Source organism: Somniosus microcephalus, chromosome 14 (assembly GCF_052327205.1).
Source record: "Somniosus microcephalus isolate GS21.2 chromosome 14, FLI_Smic_1.0, whole genome shotgun sequence".
NCBI classification, from domain to species: Eukaryota; Metazoa; Chordata; class Chondrichthyes; order Squaliformes; family Somniosidae; genus Somniosus; species Somniosus microcephalus.
Window position 1 is genome coordinate 35,140,688 of NC_141000.1, and position 18,532 is coordinate 35,159,219.

Here is an 18,532-nt window from a genome sequence, read left to right on the forward strand (position 1 = left end):
AAGAGGCCAGAGTCAGAGGAACGGAGAGTTCTGGGAAGGGAGGTGTAGGGCCGGAGGAGGTATAGGGCTGGAGGAGGTAATAAAGATAGGGAGAGGCAATCCCATGAAGGGATTTAAAATTGAGGTATTAGGGGTTCTATAGGAGCCAATGGTGGTCAATGAGGACAGGGGTCATCGGTGAGTGGGACTTGGTACAGAATAGGATATGGATATAGCAGGGTTTTGCATGAGCAGAAGTTTGGGTGGAGGATGGGAGGCTGGCCTGGAGAGCATTGAGATAGTCAGGTCTAGAGGTGACAAAGGCATGGATGAGGATTTCAGCAGCAGATGGGCATTGGCAGGGGCTAAGGTGGGCGATGTTCTTGGTGGAAATAGGCGGGCTTTGTGACAGAGAGGATATGGGGGCGGAAGCTCAGCTTGGGGTCAAATAGGACGCCGAGGTTACAAACAGTCGGCTTCAACCTGAGACAAGGCTGGAGAGGGAGATGGAATTGATGGCAAGGGTACGATGCTTGTGTTGGAGGCCGAAGATGATGGCTTCAGTTAGTCCAAAGTTGAGCTAAAGGAAATTGCAGTTCATCCAAGACTGGAATTCGGACAAGCAATCTGACAACACAGAGACAGTGGAGGGGTCAAGAGTGGTGATGTTAAGGTAGAGCTGAGTGTTGTCAGTATACACGTGGAAACAGACCCCATGTCGGCGGATGATGTCGCCAAGGGGCAGCATGTAGATGAGGAAGAGGGCACAGTCAAGGATAGATCCTTGGAGGACTTGAGGTAACAATGTGAAGGTGGAAAGAGAAGCCATTGCCAGTGATGCACTGGCTGTGATCAGATTGTGAGGAACCAAGTGAGGGCAGTCCTACTGAACTTGACAGGCAGAGAGGCACTGGAGGAAAATGGTGTGGTCAACCATGCCAAAGGCTACAAGCTGTAAAAAGGTTGTGAATGAGGAGGGGAGATAGTGCATGGCGGAAACCTGATTCAAATATGTGGTTGCAGGAAAGATGAGCACGGATTTGGGGGGTGATAATATGTTCAAAGACTGTACAGAGGAAAGGGAGATTGAAGATGGGGCAAAAATTTGGAAAGACAGAAGGACCAAGTTGGATTTTTTTTTCCCCAGAGGGTGGCCGATGACAGTGATTTTGAAAGGATGGCGGACAGTACCTGAAGAGGGAACCAGTTGTAATTTCAGCTGGCAATGGGGGCCAGGAAAGGAAATTGGGAGGACAGCAGTTTGGTGAGAATGGGGTCAAGGGAGCAGGACATGGGTCTCATGCATGAGATGAACTTGGAGAGACAGTGTCACAAGTGCCAGGCAATGACTATCTCCAACAAGCGAGAGTCTAACCACCGCCCCTTGACATTCAACAGCATTACCATTGCCGAATCCCCCACCATCAACATCCTGGGGGTCACCATTGACCAGAAACTTAACTGGACCAGCCACATAAATACTGTGGCAACAAGAGGTCAGAGGCTAGGTATTCTGCAGCGAGTGTCTCACCTCCTGACTCCCCAAAGCCTTTCCACCATCTACAAGGCACAAGCAAGAAGTGTGATGGAATACTCTCCACTTGCCTGGATGAGTGCAGCTCCAACAACACTCAAGAAGCTCAACACCATCCATCCCCAATCCTAACATCCAAGCAATGCACTTTTGGCCTCCTTCCTTCCACAATGTAAAATAATTCATGCCTTAACTACCACAGCTTTTTATTTCAATTCAGGTAAAATGGTGATTTATTATAATAAAACAGATTAACATTAAGACAGAGGTAATCTTAACTGCCTGGGAGATTGAAAATAGTATTATGTGCTTTGGTAAGCCCCCTCCCTTGTACAATGTGAAAACCACCACAGACACATATTGGCATATACATTATTTCTTGCTGGCCCCTCTGCTAATACAGACTCATGCTTGGAAATCCTGGTAAATTTGTATTTAGTTGGTGTTGATGGGCTGATAACATGTTTCAATATGGTGAGTAAACAAATCAGACTTACATTGTACTGATGGTTTGCTACAGGCTTATAATTTGTTGTTACAGCCTTTTCCAGTTGTAGGGAGAGACGGAATGGTTTGGATGATTCTTCAATTTGCTGTCTGTGGGGGGGGGGGGGGGGGGGGGGGGGGGGGGAAGAAGTAAAATCAGTGCGTTAGAATACAATGGTTATCAACAAAAACAACTTATATTTATAGAGCGCCTTTAACATAGTGAAACGTCCTGCGGCACTTCACAGGAGCGTTATTAGACAACATTTGACACCAAGCCACGTAAGGAGATATCAAGGCAGATGACCAAAAGGTTGGTCAAAATAGGTAGGTCTTAAAAAAGGAAAGAGAGGTAGTGAGGTGGAGAGGTTTAGGGAGGGAATTCTGGAGCTCAGGCAGCTGAAGACATGGTCCCCAATGGTGGAACTATAAAAATCAGGGATGTGCAAGAGGTTAGAATTGGAGGTGTAGAGAGATCTGGGAGGTTTGTGGGGCTGGAGGAGGTTAGAGGTAGGGAGGGGCAAGGTCACGGTGGGATTTGAAAACATGAATGAGAAGTTTAAAATCCAAGGAAACCGATGTATAAAACGGTGCGACAGTGCTTTGAACACATGTTTTTAAATTTCAGCATACTATACATTTTGGTAAAAAGAAATCAGATGTATTGAATTATAAATGAGAAAGTAAATAAAGAGCATAACTGACAGTGCATTCCAACAGTCTGAGTTAATTTTTTGAATTATTCTCGTCTCCCTTGTATACCCTTCGTGGCTCACACTATTTGTGGGGGGTGCACGCTGGTGTTCCAGACCTCTGCCAATGCCACTGTCAAATTCGGATGTGTCTGAAACAGGCCAGATTGATTAACCCTCTACATTGTTCTCCCTTCATCTCGCTTCCTCCTGGAATGGCGGAGACCAGGAAGCTACAACAGTGACGGGGGAAACCTACAAACCCACTCCCTGGTGCCACCACCGATCGGAAGCAATCTTTTACAAAATTAGATTTGTGAAGTGTTCACACAAGCAATGATGATGGTGCTCATCAGTTAAAATCAAGATTGGCTGTGATGCCCTTCATATTCAAACAGCCTTTGGACACCCACTTCTAGATTTGTGCACAAAGAGTGGTTAATGGTGCAAAGTATTGGAGGATTGTCACAACCAAGGAACCAAAAGTGAAGCATGAGTCACCACCATCAGGAAGGGAGGGGAGAAGATGGGGTAAGAAATAACAATATAAAAAACCCAATGGATTACATTACAGATGTGCAGAAGAGGGGAGAAAAAGAGTAGGAAAGGAGCTGAGCAAGAGTCCCATTTCACATTTAATCTGCTCAATCTTGTAGTTAGAGCCCTAGCACTTAAGAGTTAAATTGAATGAGCTGATAACAGAACAGTCCCCTAATACCATCTCCAGTCTCTCACTTGTTGTTTTTGAATGAGTAATATATAATGTGCTTAGTTTGCCCCAGACATGGTCCATTGTAGGTGTTCAGTAGCTTGGGTTCATGGTTGTAATTTACAATTACCCAACTCCTGGACACTGAGTCACAGTGCCACCACACTTCTGCAACAATCTGCAGCTCCTCAGCCTTCATTTCCTTTTCTTCACTGTACAGCCGTGCCTTGGCAAGGCATAACCACTTAAACTACAAACCACCATCGGTTGTAACAGAAGTGGCCTCTGCTTCCGAAAGGTAAGAACGTTTTTAATGTATTTTGCCTCTTTTACCAGTCATTAACGTAAGCGTAAAAAACACAAGTATTCTGTTGGCTCTTTCATCACGTTAACACCAGGAATCCTTACACCAACCACAGTCAGAGATGTGGAAATCAAATAATTCGTGAGCCTTAGAAGATTGTCATTGCATTTACAATAACTATGTACTGTACTAAATATTTTACTGAAGTTTATCAAAGAAAATTCACAATGTATTGTATCTCAGTAAAATTCTACTTCCTTTGTTAAAATGCTAACATGGAGACATTTTGAACACTGAGCTCCAAATCTAATGCACAATGAGACAAGTAAGTTACCGTAACAGTTGGGCTGATTTTATAGCCTTTTCATTTCTCAGAGCTATGCAGGCCAGTTATGGAAACTATTTCAAAATGCTGGGCAACTTGCAGATTGAAGTTGGCACAGTAACATTTTTCATGATTCAAGAATTCATATGACTGTTTTTTTCCAAATTGCAGTGTTCCATTTTACAAAAAAATATTAGCCCACTGAACATAGAAGATTGGTGAGAAAAGCCCGGTATCTTGTGTGAACGAAAGCTACAGATACAGAGGTAGGTAGATTCTGGAAAGGCTGTAACGTTCAGCTCCACTCCTGAATTTCACAACTAATTGCTGCTTACTGGATACTGGAGAAGTGAGGACTTGCAGATTAGTAACCTGTGTTGGCCCTCTCTCAGGTATTAAGTGCTGAGCATAACTAGGATCCAATCCTTAGGCCAGTTTGATTTTGAAATATTTATGAAGCCTCCAAAATGATCAATTTCTGTACAATCTGTTTGCAGTGGTTTTCGGACTGGCAGATTCTGTTCTATAAATGTGGCTCTACGGTGCATGATCACGTCTTTATTTTTATTGCTTGCTCAAAAGAGAGTTACTGCCACCACCGGTATCACTTCTTTAAAAAATGAGTTATTAATGTCAGCGTCTTTTATTTCTTGCCTTGCGCTTGTTTTCTTTTGATGGTGCAGTGTATACTCGCTTGGAGGAGTTAGAGCTCAACCATGGCAGGGAACTCAATTCATATCAGCACAGATGGAATCACTAACCAGCAGTTAATGCAGCTCAATAGCACCGTTTTGATCACTAACTTCTCTCAGCCAGTGAAATCATTCAAACAAAACTATATGTGTGGACATTTTTAAATCAACAGAAAGTCAGCACTGAATAAGAGGTTGTTAAAGCCAAATGATAATTCCTTGCATTTATCTCAAGGGGCATGGACGTTGACAGCAGCTCTTTCAACTTCAGCCATTTTAAGCATTCGGCATCTCTGCCTCATTTCTACTGTAAATGTCAGGGTCAAATTACTAAATTATTATCTGTTAGATACTTGTCTGACGCATGTGGTTCTGCTTACTTTTAGAATAGTACAGAAAGAGAAAAAAAGTTATTCACCAAACTACAACATTCAAAACAAACCAGTTAGCATCAGACTTCAGAACAACAATTCCAGTAAAATTTTACAAGGCAATTTAGATCAGAAATAGAAAATAAAATCAATAAGCTGCTAACCAGCCCTGACTGCTATTACATGCTATGCAAAGGTGTAAAGCCTCAATACAAAGATCATTTTCACCATCCAATATGCTATTTCTAATTCAGAATTACAAACCAGTCAGTCAGAACATGTTTCAATTCCTTACATATTGTACCTGGACTCTCAGGATTCTTTGAAGAGGTTGGAATCGCATTCACAGTGCTTATTAAATAGGAGAGTACCCAACACTGTTTATTAAAGCTACTTATCATTCTGACAGTAATGATGAAATTCAATTTTGTTTGAGCATTTGGCAGTTATAGGGTGCATTTAAAAACATGAAATAATTAGCATTAATAATGTTGAATAATTAACATTCAGGAACCTTTGCCTGCAAAGGTCAGCACTCTGGGGAGTTTGTTGATTGTGGATAAGGTTATCTTTTGTGAAGAGACTATGCTCTTAAATGCTTTATCAGGGTAAATTCATCTAGCAAGCTTGTTCGTGCCAGTCATATTTCACGATTTTCACAATAAAAAAACCAAGAACACGCAACTACACAACACAGACTTGTATGTTAGCTGCGAACAGACAGTCCCCATATTCAAATATGCACAAGCCTTAAATGCAATATTATATTCTTTCTTTGGCAATAAGGTTATTTCTTCCAGTCTTCTCCCCATCTCTGTTAAAGCACTTATTTCTACCGACGCACAGTACTGTACCTCACTTGAGTGGCTGTTCTTCCTGTGCAATACTGTTCTGAGTATCGGCAGACTGTCTGATCGTAGAGGGCCTCATAGCTGAATCCGACCCTGTGTCCTTACATGCACGCTTTCCAGCAAAGGTCACTGAATAGCAATCGGGTCCAGGAACTATTGTTGATTTTTTTCACCCCCCCTCCTTAGCTCAGCACAAAGGTCAATTGAAACCTTGGTTGTAGTCAGCTAACTCAACAAAGATCGGCTGTTAAAATGGAATCTCTTAAGAAGCGGTGCTGAGTGGGGTTGCCATCAGGATTTCAGTAAAGCATAATGGTGGGTGTTGCTGCACGATATTTTACTGTTCTGGCTGTGTAGTTTGCTGCTCTGCATTGGTTGGACAGGTTCAGTGCCGAGTTTAGTCCTTTTAGCTTCATCTTTAGCTATTTCGACACCAATCATGGAATACGTGTTTATCTATTTTTCTTTCCCATGTGCAATACTTTTAATTTACTGGCATAACTGATTTTGACAAGTTAATGCTTATAATGAGCAATTTAACCCACTGTACCAACAGTGGCTCTAGAGAGCTGGACCCAGGAGTGAGCTAATAGTGACCCTAGCGGAAAAGACTCAGGGGTTGGTAAGAATCGTACAATGCTGAAATAAAGGCTGGGCATTAACACACACAGAGGCTCAGGCTGCATGCCTGAGTCTTTAATCAAGTACCACAAGAAAGCAAAGAGCTAATGAATAAAAGGGTGAATTTGTGAGTCTCCTGTTTACATGGTGAACTCATTCACCTGAAATCTCTTAAAATAGTGTTCCAGTCCACTTTAACCACTGCTACCACATTCATATGGCTCAGTGGTATTTTTGGTAGTAAAATACTGACAGAAGGATTTTGTTCAGCAGGTTTTTGACATTTTCACAAATAGTAAATGCCTATGTATTGAAGGACAAAATCCATCTGCTAATGCCCAGTAGTAGCCTGTGGAGTCTCAAATTTTGAAAATGCATTATAAGATCTTCCACTTAGTTTACTTTCTTCATACTTTTAAATCCTAGTGGCACCAAGACAACAAATTTTCTCCTAGGATTCCAGTGTGGCAGCTAAAAGGTACAGGAGTCCAGCCTGTGCAGTTCTGCATTCCTTTTCTCATCTCAATGTGCCTGGCCTCTGCTCAGCACCCTCTTCTCTTCCCTCACCTTCCTCCCTCCCCAGCCAGTATTATTACAGGAATAAACCTGCACCGTAACACTATGTAGTGAAACATCGCTAGCTCTTATGCTTTCTAATTTTGAAAAAAGGCCAACCCCCTTAAAAATATTGTGATTTGAATCCACTCAGTTTGAAGGCAGGAATATCTTAACAGACATACACAACTGTACACTGTTGCTACTTTCCTTAGAATACTAAGCCATCAACGACACCCTGAGCAAAGAAGGGACAACTCTGAGCGCAGTTTTACCTTCCTCCAAACAAGACTATCAAATTCCACCCCTCATCCTTAACAAGGAGAAACTTGAGTACAAATGTAACCCAGTGGAAGGTTTAACACCGTAGCAAAATAAAATCTTGTGCTTTCTGTCTTCCTCTTTTCCCTGATGCTCACCTGGTTCCCATTCTTCCCTTTCAATTAACTTTTCTGCATTTCTTTTGTTTGAAAGTTAGAACACTCAATCTACCAGTCATAAACAAGCCATTCTGGAGCTGGGACCCACATAATCAAAAACTCCTGTCCGATCAGCTGAAAACTGGCCCCAGAAAGTTAGTTTTTCAGCCCAATCAATGCTAAGGATGTTGCCATGTTACTCAGGTGGGTCAGTGGAGCGACCAGACCAACTCCATGATGTTTTTATCAAGTGAGACGTCAGCCCTTTCGCGATTTGGCGAGTTATCTTGTGAGCAGTCCATAAGAAAGGGTGTCAGTGGGCAGCTTGGATATGGTTAACATTGACCTCTTAAGAGTCACACGATGCCTTCTGGAAACCTCTCTCAGGGAGAGAACCATTTACGATTTTTTCTATAAAAATAGGGAGCCACGAGTAGCACATCGCAGTATTTTGGTGACCAGCTAATACAGTTACACATAAGGTAAATGAGTTTTGAATTTCACGACAAGCAATATTACGACTGGGTTTGCATCAAGAACCACTTTATGCACTGGAGACCACAGGGTGTCAAACAGTGAATGTAAACAAAATGTTACTTTGTTACCAAAGTGACTACTGACCTTTTTAATCTCATGTAAGATTCATTGACAGCTGGTCTACATTCTGCACGCTGAACCACGACTCCTTCAAAGGTTAGTTTTTCTTAGGGTGAGAAAAAGGAAAATCAAAATGAACGTTTGGGAATTATACACAGCATTGAAGAACATTGCTAAAATTTAGAACACCAAAATCTGTCAGATGTAAAATTACAATCAGGATGTGTCAAAAGCCGTTGCTTCGTTTACCCAAACCCCACTTTTGAAAACTGAATGCAGCAAGATGATGGGGCACAATTACCCACCATTCATTTAATCCTGTGTCATGGTAAAACTATGGGTTGGGTGACTTGCATCTAACTTTGTGCTGTGTTATAAGGGAGCAGCCACTGCTGTTTGCCTGCCTGGTTCAAGGCGAACTGCTGAATATGGCTGAGCAATCAGGACACAGTGTGGCTAGGGACTTTAGTGTGAATGGAGGAACAGCATGCTTCCATTTCCTTTGCATTGGAGTAGAATGTTTATCAAATGGCAATTTCAGCCAGATTCTGAATACAGTGAAATGAGTAACAATTGGTAGAATGGCAGCTGGGAGAATGTGGGGAAAGAAAAGAAAGCTTCCAACAACATTCCCTCTCTCCCAAAATTATTTTTATTTTTACAGATTTATTATAGCTGAAGAGGCTACAAAGAGCAGCAAGACCTTCCTTTTCCTATCTTCAAATTAAATACCAGAGTAATTAAAAACCCTGTATCTAGGCACTAAACATCACAAAATTAATTCAGAATAAATATTAAATAAACATGAGCAGCTGTGACCCAATGAGCCTTTGAATACTGATTTTCATTGACAGAACAGTCTATAAAAATGCAACACCCTGGAGCTGAAAAAAATATAGACTTTAATCCTTAATACAAATTTAACCAAATTCTTATAGTTTTCTTCAGAAAAACCCACACGTAATGAATGTGCTTTCACGTCAGCCTGAGACCCAATTACAATTCGGCAAAGGCTGAAGGCAAAAATAATCAATGGCAATATGGAAAACAGCCCGGGTGAAAAGCTCCTTTGTCTCCTGCTAATGCATTGACGTATCTTTAAGCAGCACTGTAAAAAATATTACCACTGTATTTAAAAAGTAGACTGCTTCACTAATCCTTTTTATTTAATCCAACATCCCCTTTCTCCATCCCATCTCCAAATATTCCCCCTTCTTCTCTGTTGAAGGCTCAACTCCTTGCTGATGTACATTTGCACAGGCACTCCTTGGTACCGCAAACCAATGGCCATTACTTATATGAACACTGATGGCAAGTGTGGGCAGTCTATTCAACTACGGGAGCATCGCAACCATGCCCATTTTGTCCTAGCCAGACATCCCCACAGGCACCCCAGCAGATGTCACTAGACAATGACCAAGAGCTGGAAGCCTCGCCATATTTTCTCCTCCTTCCCCTTCTGGGGCACTAACACCGAGGGCGGGCGCAGCGCATGTGCGGCGAGTTGCTCATTGAGGGCAGTCAGTCAGGCGCCAGTCAGTTCTTAAAGGGGGGGGGAGGGTGGAATTGTTTGGCTGCCACGCCCTGCACACTGCAGCCCTAAAGCAAGGCCTGAACACTGCTGCTGGAACTGCTCCACGCCCAGGAGAATGGAGAAGGCCAGGGAGAGAGCGCAGCGCTTCGGCGAGGGTGACCTGAGGGTGCTGGTTGGCGCAGTGGAGCGCAGGCGCCATGTCCTCTTCCGAGGGTGGCAGGAGGCCGCTGTCCACCGAATATCGGAAAGCCTGGAGGGAGGTGGCAAACAGGGGCACGTCCAACAGTGTGGTTGGCAGGACTCCAACCCAATGCCGGAAAAAATTCAACGACCTCACTCGGGTTGTCAGGGTGAGTACCGTTTCCAGTATCCTCCTCATCCCTGCATGTGCACCTCACTTTATGGCCAAAGGGACCTGTAAGCCCTAATTGCCCAGCCCTCATCCAGCAGCTATGGGACTGTCATGAAAAGCACTTGCACATTCAGGACTTTAAACACTGTCAGGGCTATTCGACCATGGGAGGCAGTGCAGGCAAGATCAGGGCTTCACACTGTCAGGGCGATTCGACCATGGGAGGCAGTGCAGGCAAGATCAGGGCTTCACACTGTCAGGGCTATTCGACCATGGGAGGCAGTGCAGGTAAGATCAGGGCTTCACGCTGTACTTAGAGGCCATCCTTTCTCTTGCAGGGCAAGTTGGCGCATAACAGAAGACAGCAGTGACCGACCGGGGGAGGCCGTCCTGACCTGAAACAGCTCAGCGACCTAGAGCAGCGAGTGCAGCGGATCATAGCAGGCCGGCTGATTGGCCCCCGTCGCCACTGGAGATGCCGACCCTGTTCTGGGCACCAATGGTAAGGTCATCACCTTTTTGACCTCTCTGTCCACTTGCGCCTCACACCAGCATCCTTTGCCACTCTCGAACCAATGCAGTGCATAACAGCACTCATGCCTCCCTCGCTGCCGCCCTGTCCTCACTCTAAAGCAACTCTTGTGCCTCCCTGCTTTCAGATGGTGAATCGCCAGGTGAGGAGGTGGCCCCTCAAGCTGGCACTGTGTCAGAGTCCGACATAGAGGAGGAGGAAGAAGAAGCCGGCCCCATCAGGGACACCCTCAGCCGAGGCAGCCCATGGCCATGATGGTGACACGTCTTCCCTGGAGGGGAGCAGGGGGGAAGGGTCGGAGGAGAGTGAAGCTCCGGGGCCCTGCGGGCTGCAGCAACGCGGGAGGGGTGGGGAAGCTCGGCGGCCTTCTCCCCAGAGGGCGAGTGCGGCCTCCAGTCCTGCTACGGTGAGCGCAGAGGAGGTGCGGCTCCTAGTGGAAATGGGCGCCCAGGCTGAGTGCAAGCACACTGAGCTCATGGCTGCAGTGGCAAGGATGCCTGACTCCATAGAGTTACTGGCAAGGAGTGTGCAGGAATTTGGGGCAGCACAGGCCAGGAGTGTGCAGCAATTCGGGGCAGCACAGGCCAGGAGTGTGCAGCAATTCGGGGCAGCACAGGCTAGGAGTCTGCAACAATTCGGGGCAGCACAGGCCAGGAGTCTGCAGGACTTCGCGGCAGCACAGGCGGCTTCTAGCCAAGTGCTCAATCATGCCGTGCATTCACTGGCTGCTGTCATGCAGACACAGACCAGGGCCACACGGGCACTAACTGCTGCCACACTCACAGGATCGGCCCGGCATCGCCGGGGCACTTGCCGCGCCGCAGCTGCCCAGCAGTCTGTGCTTCAGCAGATTGCTGCGCATGCTGCAGTGCTGGCCCGTGCGCGTGCCACTGTATCAGCCGACCAGGGAGTTCCTGTGCTCTGTCAGGTTGGCAGCATTCCTGCAGCCAACACTGCCACTCCTCCACTGCAGCTGCCACCAGCCGTAGGACAGACTGCTGCTGCCCAAGCAGAGTTGGAGCAGTCAGCAGCCGGCCCCTCCAGGCCCAGAGCTGGTCCAGGCCGACCCCCAAGGGTATCTGCCATCTCACCATCTGACCCTCAGCAGCCTTCCCCCAGCCTTGCTGCAGCCACTGAGGTCCCATTGAGGAGCTGCTGCAGGGAGGGAAGGGGCCAGTCAGGGAAGCGAGACGGATCACCCTCGCAGGGGAAAAAGTAGGTGTGGCCAAATGTGCTGTTTTATATATAGAGGCCGAGACTGGTGTATTTGTTTTATATATAAAGGCCGAGACTGGTGTGTGTGTGTTTTTTGGGGGTGTTTCTCTCCATTAGTTTGTCATGTGGGAAGGGCACAGAGGTCTCAGTAAAAAATTTTCTTAAATCGCACTGTCCATGTTTGCTTTTGGAAGTCTTGGTTGCCTTGATTGGCTGAGGGCTTGCGGAGCAGTTACATTCATCTTCTGTCATTGGCACAAGCCATTCCGAGTGGGGGCCTAGAACCGACTTGCAATAAGCCGCCGACGGGCGGCCCTTGCACTTTCTGCCTCCCTCCCGTGCTGGTGCTCCTCCTCCTCCTCTGGTGGTCCTCCAATGTCTGCTGGCAGTGGCCGAGTCCTGCGGATAGCCAGATTGTGCAGCATGCAGCACACGACAACGAAATGGGAGACTCGCTCAGGCGAGTACTGTAGGGCTCCCCCGAACGATCCAGACAGTGGAACCGTTGCTTCAGCGCGCCGATTGTTTGCTCAGTGATGTTCCTGGTTGCTTGATGGCTGTCATTGTATTGCTCTTCAGCAGGGGTGCTGGGCGCACGGAGCGGGGTCATCAGCCAGGTGCACAAAGGATAGCCTTTGTCCCCGAGAAGCCATCCTCGTGGGTGAGGCTGGGCCTCGAACATGTCTGCCACAGAAGTTTGGCGCAGGATGAAGGCATCGTGGCTGCTGCCTGGAAAGCGGGCATTGACAGCTAGGATGAGCTGCCTGTGGTCACACACCAACTGCACGTTGAGCGAATGGTAGCCCTTCCGGTTGCGGTAATCCTCGGCATTCTCTAGAGGTGCCCGCAAAGCCACATGCGTGCAGTCAATGGCGCCCTGCACCATGGGGAAGCCCGCTAATGCTGCAAAGCCCATTGCACGCTCTTGCTGCTTGTCCACGGTCATGGGGAAGGAGATGAACTGACGTCTCCTTCTGAAAAGGGCATTGGTCACCTGGCGGATGCAGCAATGTACCGCAAACTGGGAGATGTTGGAAATGTCCCCAGTAGCGGATTGGAAGGAGCCGGTGGCATAGAAGTTGAGAGCCACCGTCACCTTCACTGCCACCGACAGAGACGTCCTGCTCCTCAGCTGTGGCTGCAGATCTCTGCGAAGCAGGTGGCAGATCTCAGTGACCACCTCCCTTCTGAATTGCAGCCTCCGAACACACTGCTCCTCAGACATGTTCAGATATGAGAACTGCTGGCGGTATACCCTGGGTGGGTAAGGCCTCCTTTGCCGACGCCTGTTGGCCCTTCTCCGTCTGGCCATGACTGGCACTCTCTCACGGCGTCTCTGAGCCCTTTGAATGCAATGCAGTAAGCCAACGTTTCCACCCATTGCAGCCCCCATTATATGTTTCCAATCAATGCTATGACACTGAAAGTTAAATACAAGTGTAAAGCTCTGGCCTGAAGCCACAAGTACCTGTGCGAGTGTTGAGCCAAACCAGAAAGCGCTCCAACTTTGTCTCTCTCCAAATATCCGTCTCTCACAAAGAAGGAGTGGAGCAAAATGGCTGCCATTTATACTGCAGGAGGAGTCCCCTTTAATTAGCGCCCCCTGTAGCGACTGGGAACCGTTCCCCTATATCAGTCGCGGGGGGCGCCAGGCGCACAATAGGCCGGCGCCACTGAATTTCCGGTTCGGGGCGCACAAAGGGCGTTGCACCATGAAATGACATCAGGATCTGCGCGCGCAAAGGTTTTGCGCTGCTGCTAAATCTTAACTGAATTTTGCGAGAGGCGCCCATCGTGCCGCGCCCGGGCGCCATCCGCTTAGCGCCCCACTTCTCCTCCTCCTAAGACACTAGCGGCTGGCGCAAACAACTGAATTTCTAGGCCTTATAATTTTGTGAAGAATAGCAGTAAGCCTGAGGAGTGGGACAGCTTTAGAAACCAGCAAAGGATGACCAAAAATTGATAAAAAGGGAGGAAATAGAATGAGAGTAAACTAGCAAGAAATATAAAAACAGATTGTAAGAGCTGCTACAAGTATGTAAAAAGGAAGAGAATAGCAAAAGTAAGCTTTGGTCCCTTAGAGGCCGAGACAGAGAAATTATAATGGGGAATAAGGAAATGGTAGAGACTTTAAACAAATATTTTGTATCTGTCTTCACAGTAGAAGACACAAGCATACCAAAAATAGTGGGAAACCAAGGGGATAATGAGAGTGAGGAACTTAAAGTAATTAAGATCAGTAGAGAAAAAGTACTTGAGAAACTAATGGGTCTAAAAGCCGACAAATCCCCTGGACCGGACAGCTTACATCCTAGGGTTCTAAAAGAGGTGGCTGCAGAGATAGTAGATGCATTGGTTTTGATCTTCCAACATTCCCTAGATTCTAGAACGGTCCCAGTGGTTTGGAAGGTAGCAAATGCACCCCCGCTATTCAAGAAAGGAGGGAGAGAGAAAACAGGGAACTACAGGCCAGTTAGCCTGACATTAGTCGTTGGGGAAAATGCTGGAATCCATTATTAAGGAAGTGGTAACAGGACACTTAGAAAATCATAATATGATTAGGCAGAGTCAACATGGTTTTATGAAAGGGAAATTGTGTTTAACAAAATTATGAGAGTTTTTTGAGGATGTAACTAGCAGGGTAGATAAAGGGGAACCAGTGGATGTAGTATATTTGTATTTCCAAAAGGCATTCAATAAGGTGCCACATAAAAGGTTGCTATGCAAGATATGTGCTCATGGAGTTGGTGGTAATACATTAGCATGGATACAGGATTGGTTAACAGACAGAAAACAGAGAGTAGGGATAAACGGGTCATTTTCAGGTTGGCAGGCTGTAACTAGTGGGTGCTGCAAGGATCAGTGCTTTTGCCTCAGCTATTTACTACTCCTATTTCCCATGTTTCTACATACAAAATGTTAACCCCTTCTAGTCCATTAAACTGTCCTTTAACAGCTCAAAATTTCTTTACACTTTCCCAACTAAATTAGTATTCAAGATTGCTCTGGATGTTAAGAGTTATCTTGACTGATGTCTAAATGGGACAACATATTCATGAGGAGAGCTGGCCTTCAGAATTAGATGGTCAGCGAAGGGCTGAAAATGGTTGCCCGCCCGCTCTTCCAGGAAAATTACGGGTTGCTACAAGTCAAGGGTAAAGCCAACACAGAAATAAGTATACATACAGCGGCATCCGTCCTTAACTAGATCGAGTAAGGTGACTGGAGAATCTGGAGGTTCATTCGTCATCTGTTCTTGGGTATTTTATTGTAGTGTAGGAAGAATAATTGTGATATAGGTTCATTTGACACTTAAAAAAAAAATGTGATGCCTAATTTGGTGCAAGGCATTCTGCATAAACCCAACCAATTACAAAGACCCAGCTTGGCCACCAGTAGGAGCCAAGTAGAGCACCAATTAAAAACGAGTCCATTTTCAGCTCATCCCAAAGATACAAAGAGACAAATAAAGAACATGCACTTGTATGTTTCACAGCCTCAGGATGTCTCAAAGTGATTTATAGCCAAAGGAGTGTTTTTGAGGTGCAGTCACTGTTACATAGGCAAACATAGCAGGCAATGACAATCTCCAACAAGAGAGTCTAAGCACCCCCCTTGACATTCAATGGCATTACCATCACCAAGTCCCCCACCATAAACATCCTGGGGGATAGCCATTGACCAGAAATTCAACTGGATGAGCCACATAAATGTCATGGCTACTAGAGCAGGTTAGAGGCTGGGTATTCTGCAGCGAGTGGCTCCCCTCCTGACTCCCCAAAGCCTCTCCACCACCTACAAGGCACAAGTCAGAAGTATGATGGAGTACTCTCAACTTGCCTGGATGGATGCAGCTGAAATAACACTCAAGAAGCTCGACACCATCCAGGTCAAAGCAATTCGCTTGATCAGCATACCATCCACCACCTTAAATATCCATTCCCTCCACCACTGGCGTACCGTGGCTGCAGTGTATACTATCTACAGGATGCACTGCAGAGACTCGCCAAGGCTTCTTCGACAGCACCTCCCAAACCAATGACCTCCACCACCTAGAAAGACAAGAGCAGAAGGTGCATAGGAACACCATCACCTCCAAGTTTCCCTTCAAGTCACACACTGTTCTGACTTGGATATATAGAATTATATAGAATACTAGCTGGAGTGCCCGGCGGTGCCGAGGGTTTTTTGAGGGCATGTTGTTATGAAAAAAGTAGAAATAATTTTTATCTATATATATATCAATGAGTCTGTCCGTCTGTGTGGGGGAAGGAAGGAGAGAGGGGGAAGGAAGGAGAGAGGGGGAAGGAAGGAGAGAGAAGGGGAGAGAGAGAGAGAGAGAGAGAAGGGGAGAGAGAGAGAGAGAGAGAGAGAGAAGGGGAGAGAGAGAGAGAGAGAGGGAAGGGGAGAGAGAGAGAGGGAGAGAGGGAGAGAGAGAGAGAGAGGGAGGGAGAGAGAGAGAGAGAGAGAGGGAAGGGGAGAGAGAGAGAGAGAGAGAGGGAAGGGGAGAGAGAGAGAGAGAGAGAGGGAAGGGGAGAGAGAGAGAGAGAGAGGGGGAGAGAGAGAGAGAGAGAAGGGAGGAGAGAGAGAGAGAGAGAGAAGGGGAGAGAGAGAGAGAGAGGGAAGGGGGAGAGAGAGAGAGAGAGAGAGAGAGAGAGAGAGAGAGAGAGAGAGAGGAAGGGGAGAGAGAGAGAGAGGGAAGGGGAGAGAGGGAAGGGAAGAGAGAGAGAGAGAGAGAGAGAGAGAGAGAGAGAGAGAGAGAGAGAGAGAGAGAGAGAGAGAGAGAGAGAGAGAGAGAGAGAGAGAGAGAGAGAGAAATTCCTGAATCAATACTAATGAATCAACAATTTCCTCACCTCCATTACCATTTTTTTAGCTTCAGGCCCGGCCGGTCTTTAATGGCCGCCACTCACCTCAGCTCAGCAGTTTGAAAGATTAGGCCCCGCCCACAAACGCCATGAAATGTTTCCCAATTGGCCAACCATCACGTCACTCAACACTAATGAGCGGTAGGATTGGTCAACCGCTGATGAGCGGATTTTGTCCATTTTTTGAATGTTTTTTGTATACTGTCCGAACAATTTTTGTCCGACCAAAAAATAAATACGCCTATGAGACTCCCCTAATCATAAGCTTTCTTTTGATATAACATGTGTAGTTACGCTCTAACTTTTGAGTGATGCCCCGGACAGACAGACAGACAGACACCACGATCCTTTTATATATATAAATAAAAAATACAGCACAGAAACAGGCTATTCAATCCAATTAGTCTGTGCTGGTGTTTATACTTTGCGCGAGTTTCCTCCCATTCTAGCTACCTCATCTCAGCCTTTCACCATATTTTTCAATTCCTTTCCTCTCATGTCATGTTTCCTTTTGAAAGCATCTAAGCTATTTGTCTCAACCACTTCCTGTGGTAACGAGTTCTACATTCTAAGCACTTGCTGAGTGAAGAAATGTCTTTTATTTCCCTATTGGATTTATTAGTAACTATCTTGTATCCTAGTTTTGGATTCTACCACACGTGAAAACATTCTCTCCACATCTACTCTGTCCAACCCATTCATAATTTTAAAGTCTTCTCAGGTCACCTCTAAGTCTTCTCCTTTCTAAAGAAAAAAGCCCCAACCTGTTCAATCTGTGTGAAGGAAATCCTCTCAATTCCACTAACAATATCAATCAACATTTTAAATGCATAAAGTAAATTCTGCCAATTAGTTTCATATTCCATTTTTGCATGTAAAAACAGTTGCCAGGAACAATTTTATGGAGTTTTTTTATCTTTCAAAAATGTCAAGAAATAAGAGACCACCTATTCTCTAGCTCTAGCATTTACATATTAATATCATTTCTTCATGGTCACTGGGTCAAAATCCTGGAACTCCCTACCTAACGCCATTGTGGGAGTACTTTCACCACATAGACTCAGTGGTTCAGGAAGGCAGATCACCACCACCTTCTCAAGGGCAACTAGGTATGGGCAATAAATGCTGGCATTGCTAGCGATGCCCACATCCCTAGAATGGAAAAAAAGCAGGCAGTTTATCTGCTACATGAAAACAATTTCATTTTCCTCTAATACAAAAGCAAAATACTGCGGATGCTGGAAATCTGGAATAAAAACAGAAAATGCTGGAAATACTCAGCAGGTCAGGCAGTAACTGTGGAGAGAGAAACAGAGTTAATGTTTCAGGTCGATGACCTGACAAAGTTCTGACGACAAAAGTCATCGACCTGAAACGTTAACACTGTTTCTCTCTCCACAGTTACTGCCTGACCTGCTGAGTATTCCCAGCATTTTCTGTTTTTATTCCATTTACCTCTGCAGTGGCTTATGGGTCACATCTTTGAGTGATCTTCTTTCTACTTTTTCAGCAACCATTTTCTAACTTCCTGCATGTTAGTCCATACCATCTTTCCCCAACTTATATTATTGAGCCAACGGTTGGATTACGCTATTCCACAAACTACTACAAACCATTAAAACTGCTGGACTACTATACAAACTATAATTGAACTTTAAACACACTCCTGTTTTTCCAAGCATTACTCCTGAAATCTAATGCAAAAACCGCACATTAAATACTTGAGATTATCACGACGAAAGCATTCCTTCTGGAAATCTGAATAAAAGTGAATTTCCACAAAAACTGCTCAAGAACACCTGTACAAATAACTATCTCTAATCTCCTCCAGCCCCACAACCCTCCCAAGATATCGGCGCCCCTCTGCCTCGTGCATCCCCAATTTTAATCGCTCCA

General features: G+C 45.7%; 1 protein-coding gene across 4 annotated transcripts in view; it reads right to left on the reverse strand.

Moving 5' to 3' along the window:
* Positions 1 to 18,532, reverse strand: part of gtf2f2a (general transcription factor IIF, polypeptide 2a) — a 107,980-nt gene that overhangs the window by 12,188 nt on the left and 77,260 nt on the right. For all 4 annotated transcript variants that reach the window (XM_086006497.1, XM_086006498.1, XM_086006495.1 and 1 more), the window contains 2 exons: positions 8,160 to 8,241; positions 2,011 to 2,110 (listed from right to left, as the gene is read on the reverse strand). In XM_086006497.1, the coding sequence (XP_085862623.1) occupies positions 2,011 to 2,110; positions 8,160 to 8,241 (182 nt within the window). The remainder of the gene's footprint in view (positions 1 to 2,010; positions 2,111 to 8,159; positions 8,242 to 18,532) is intronic.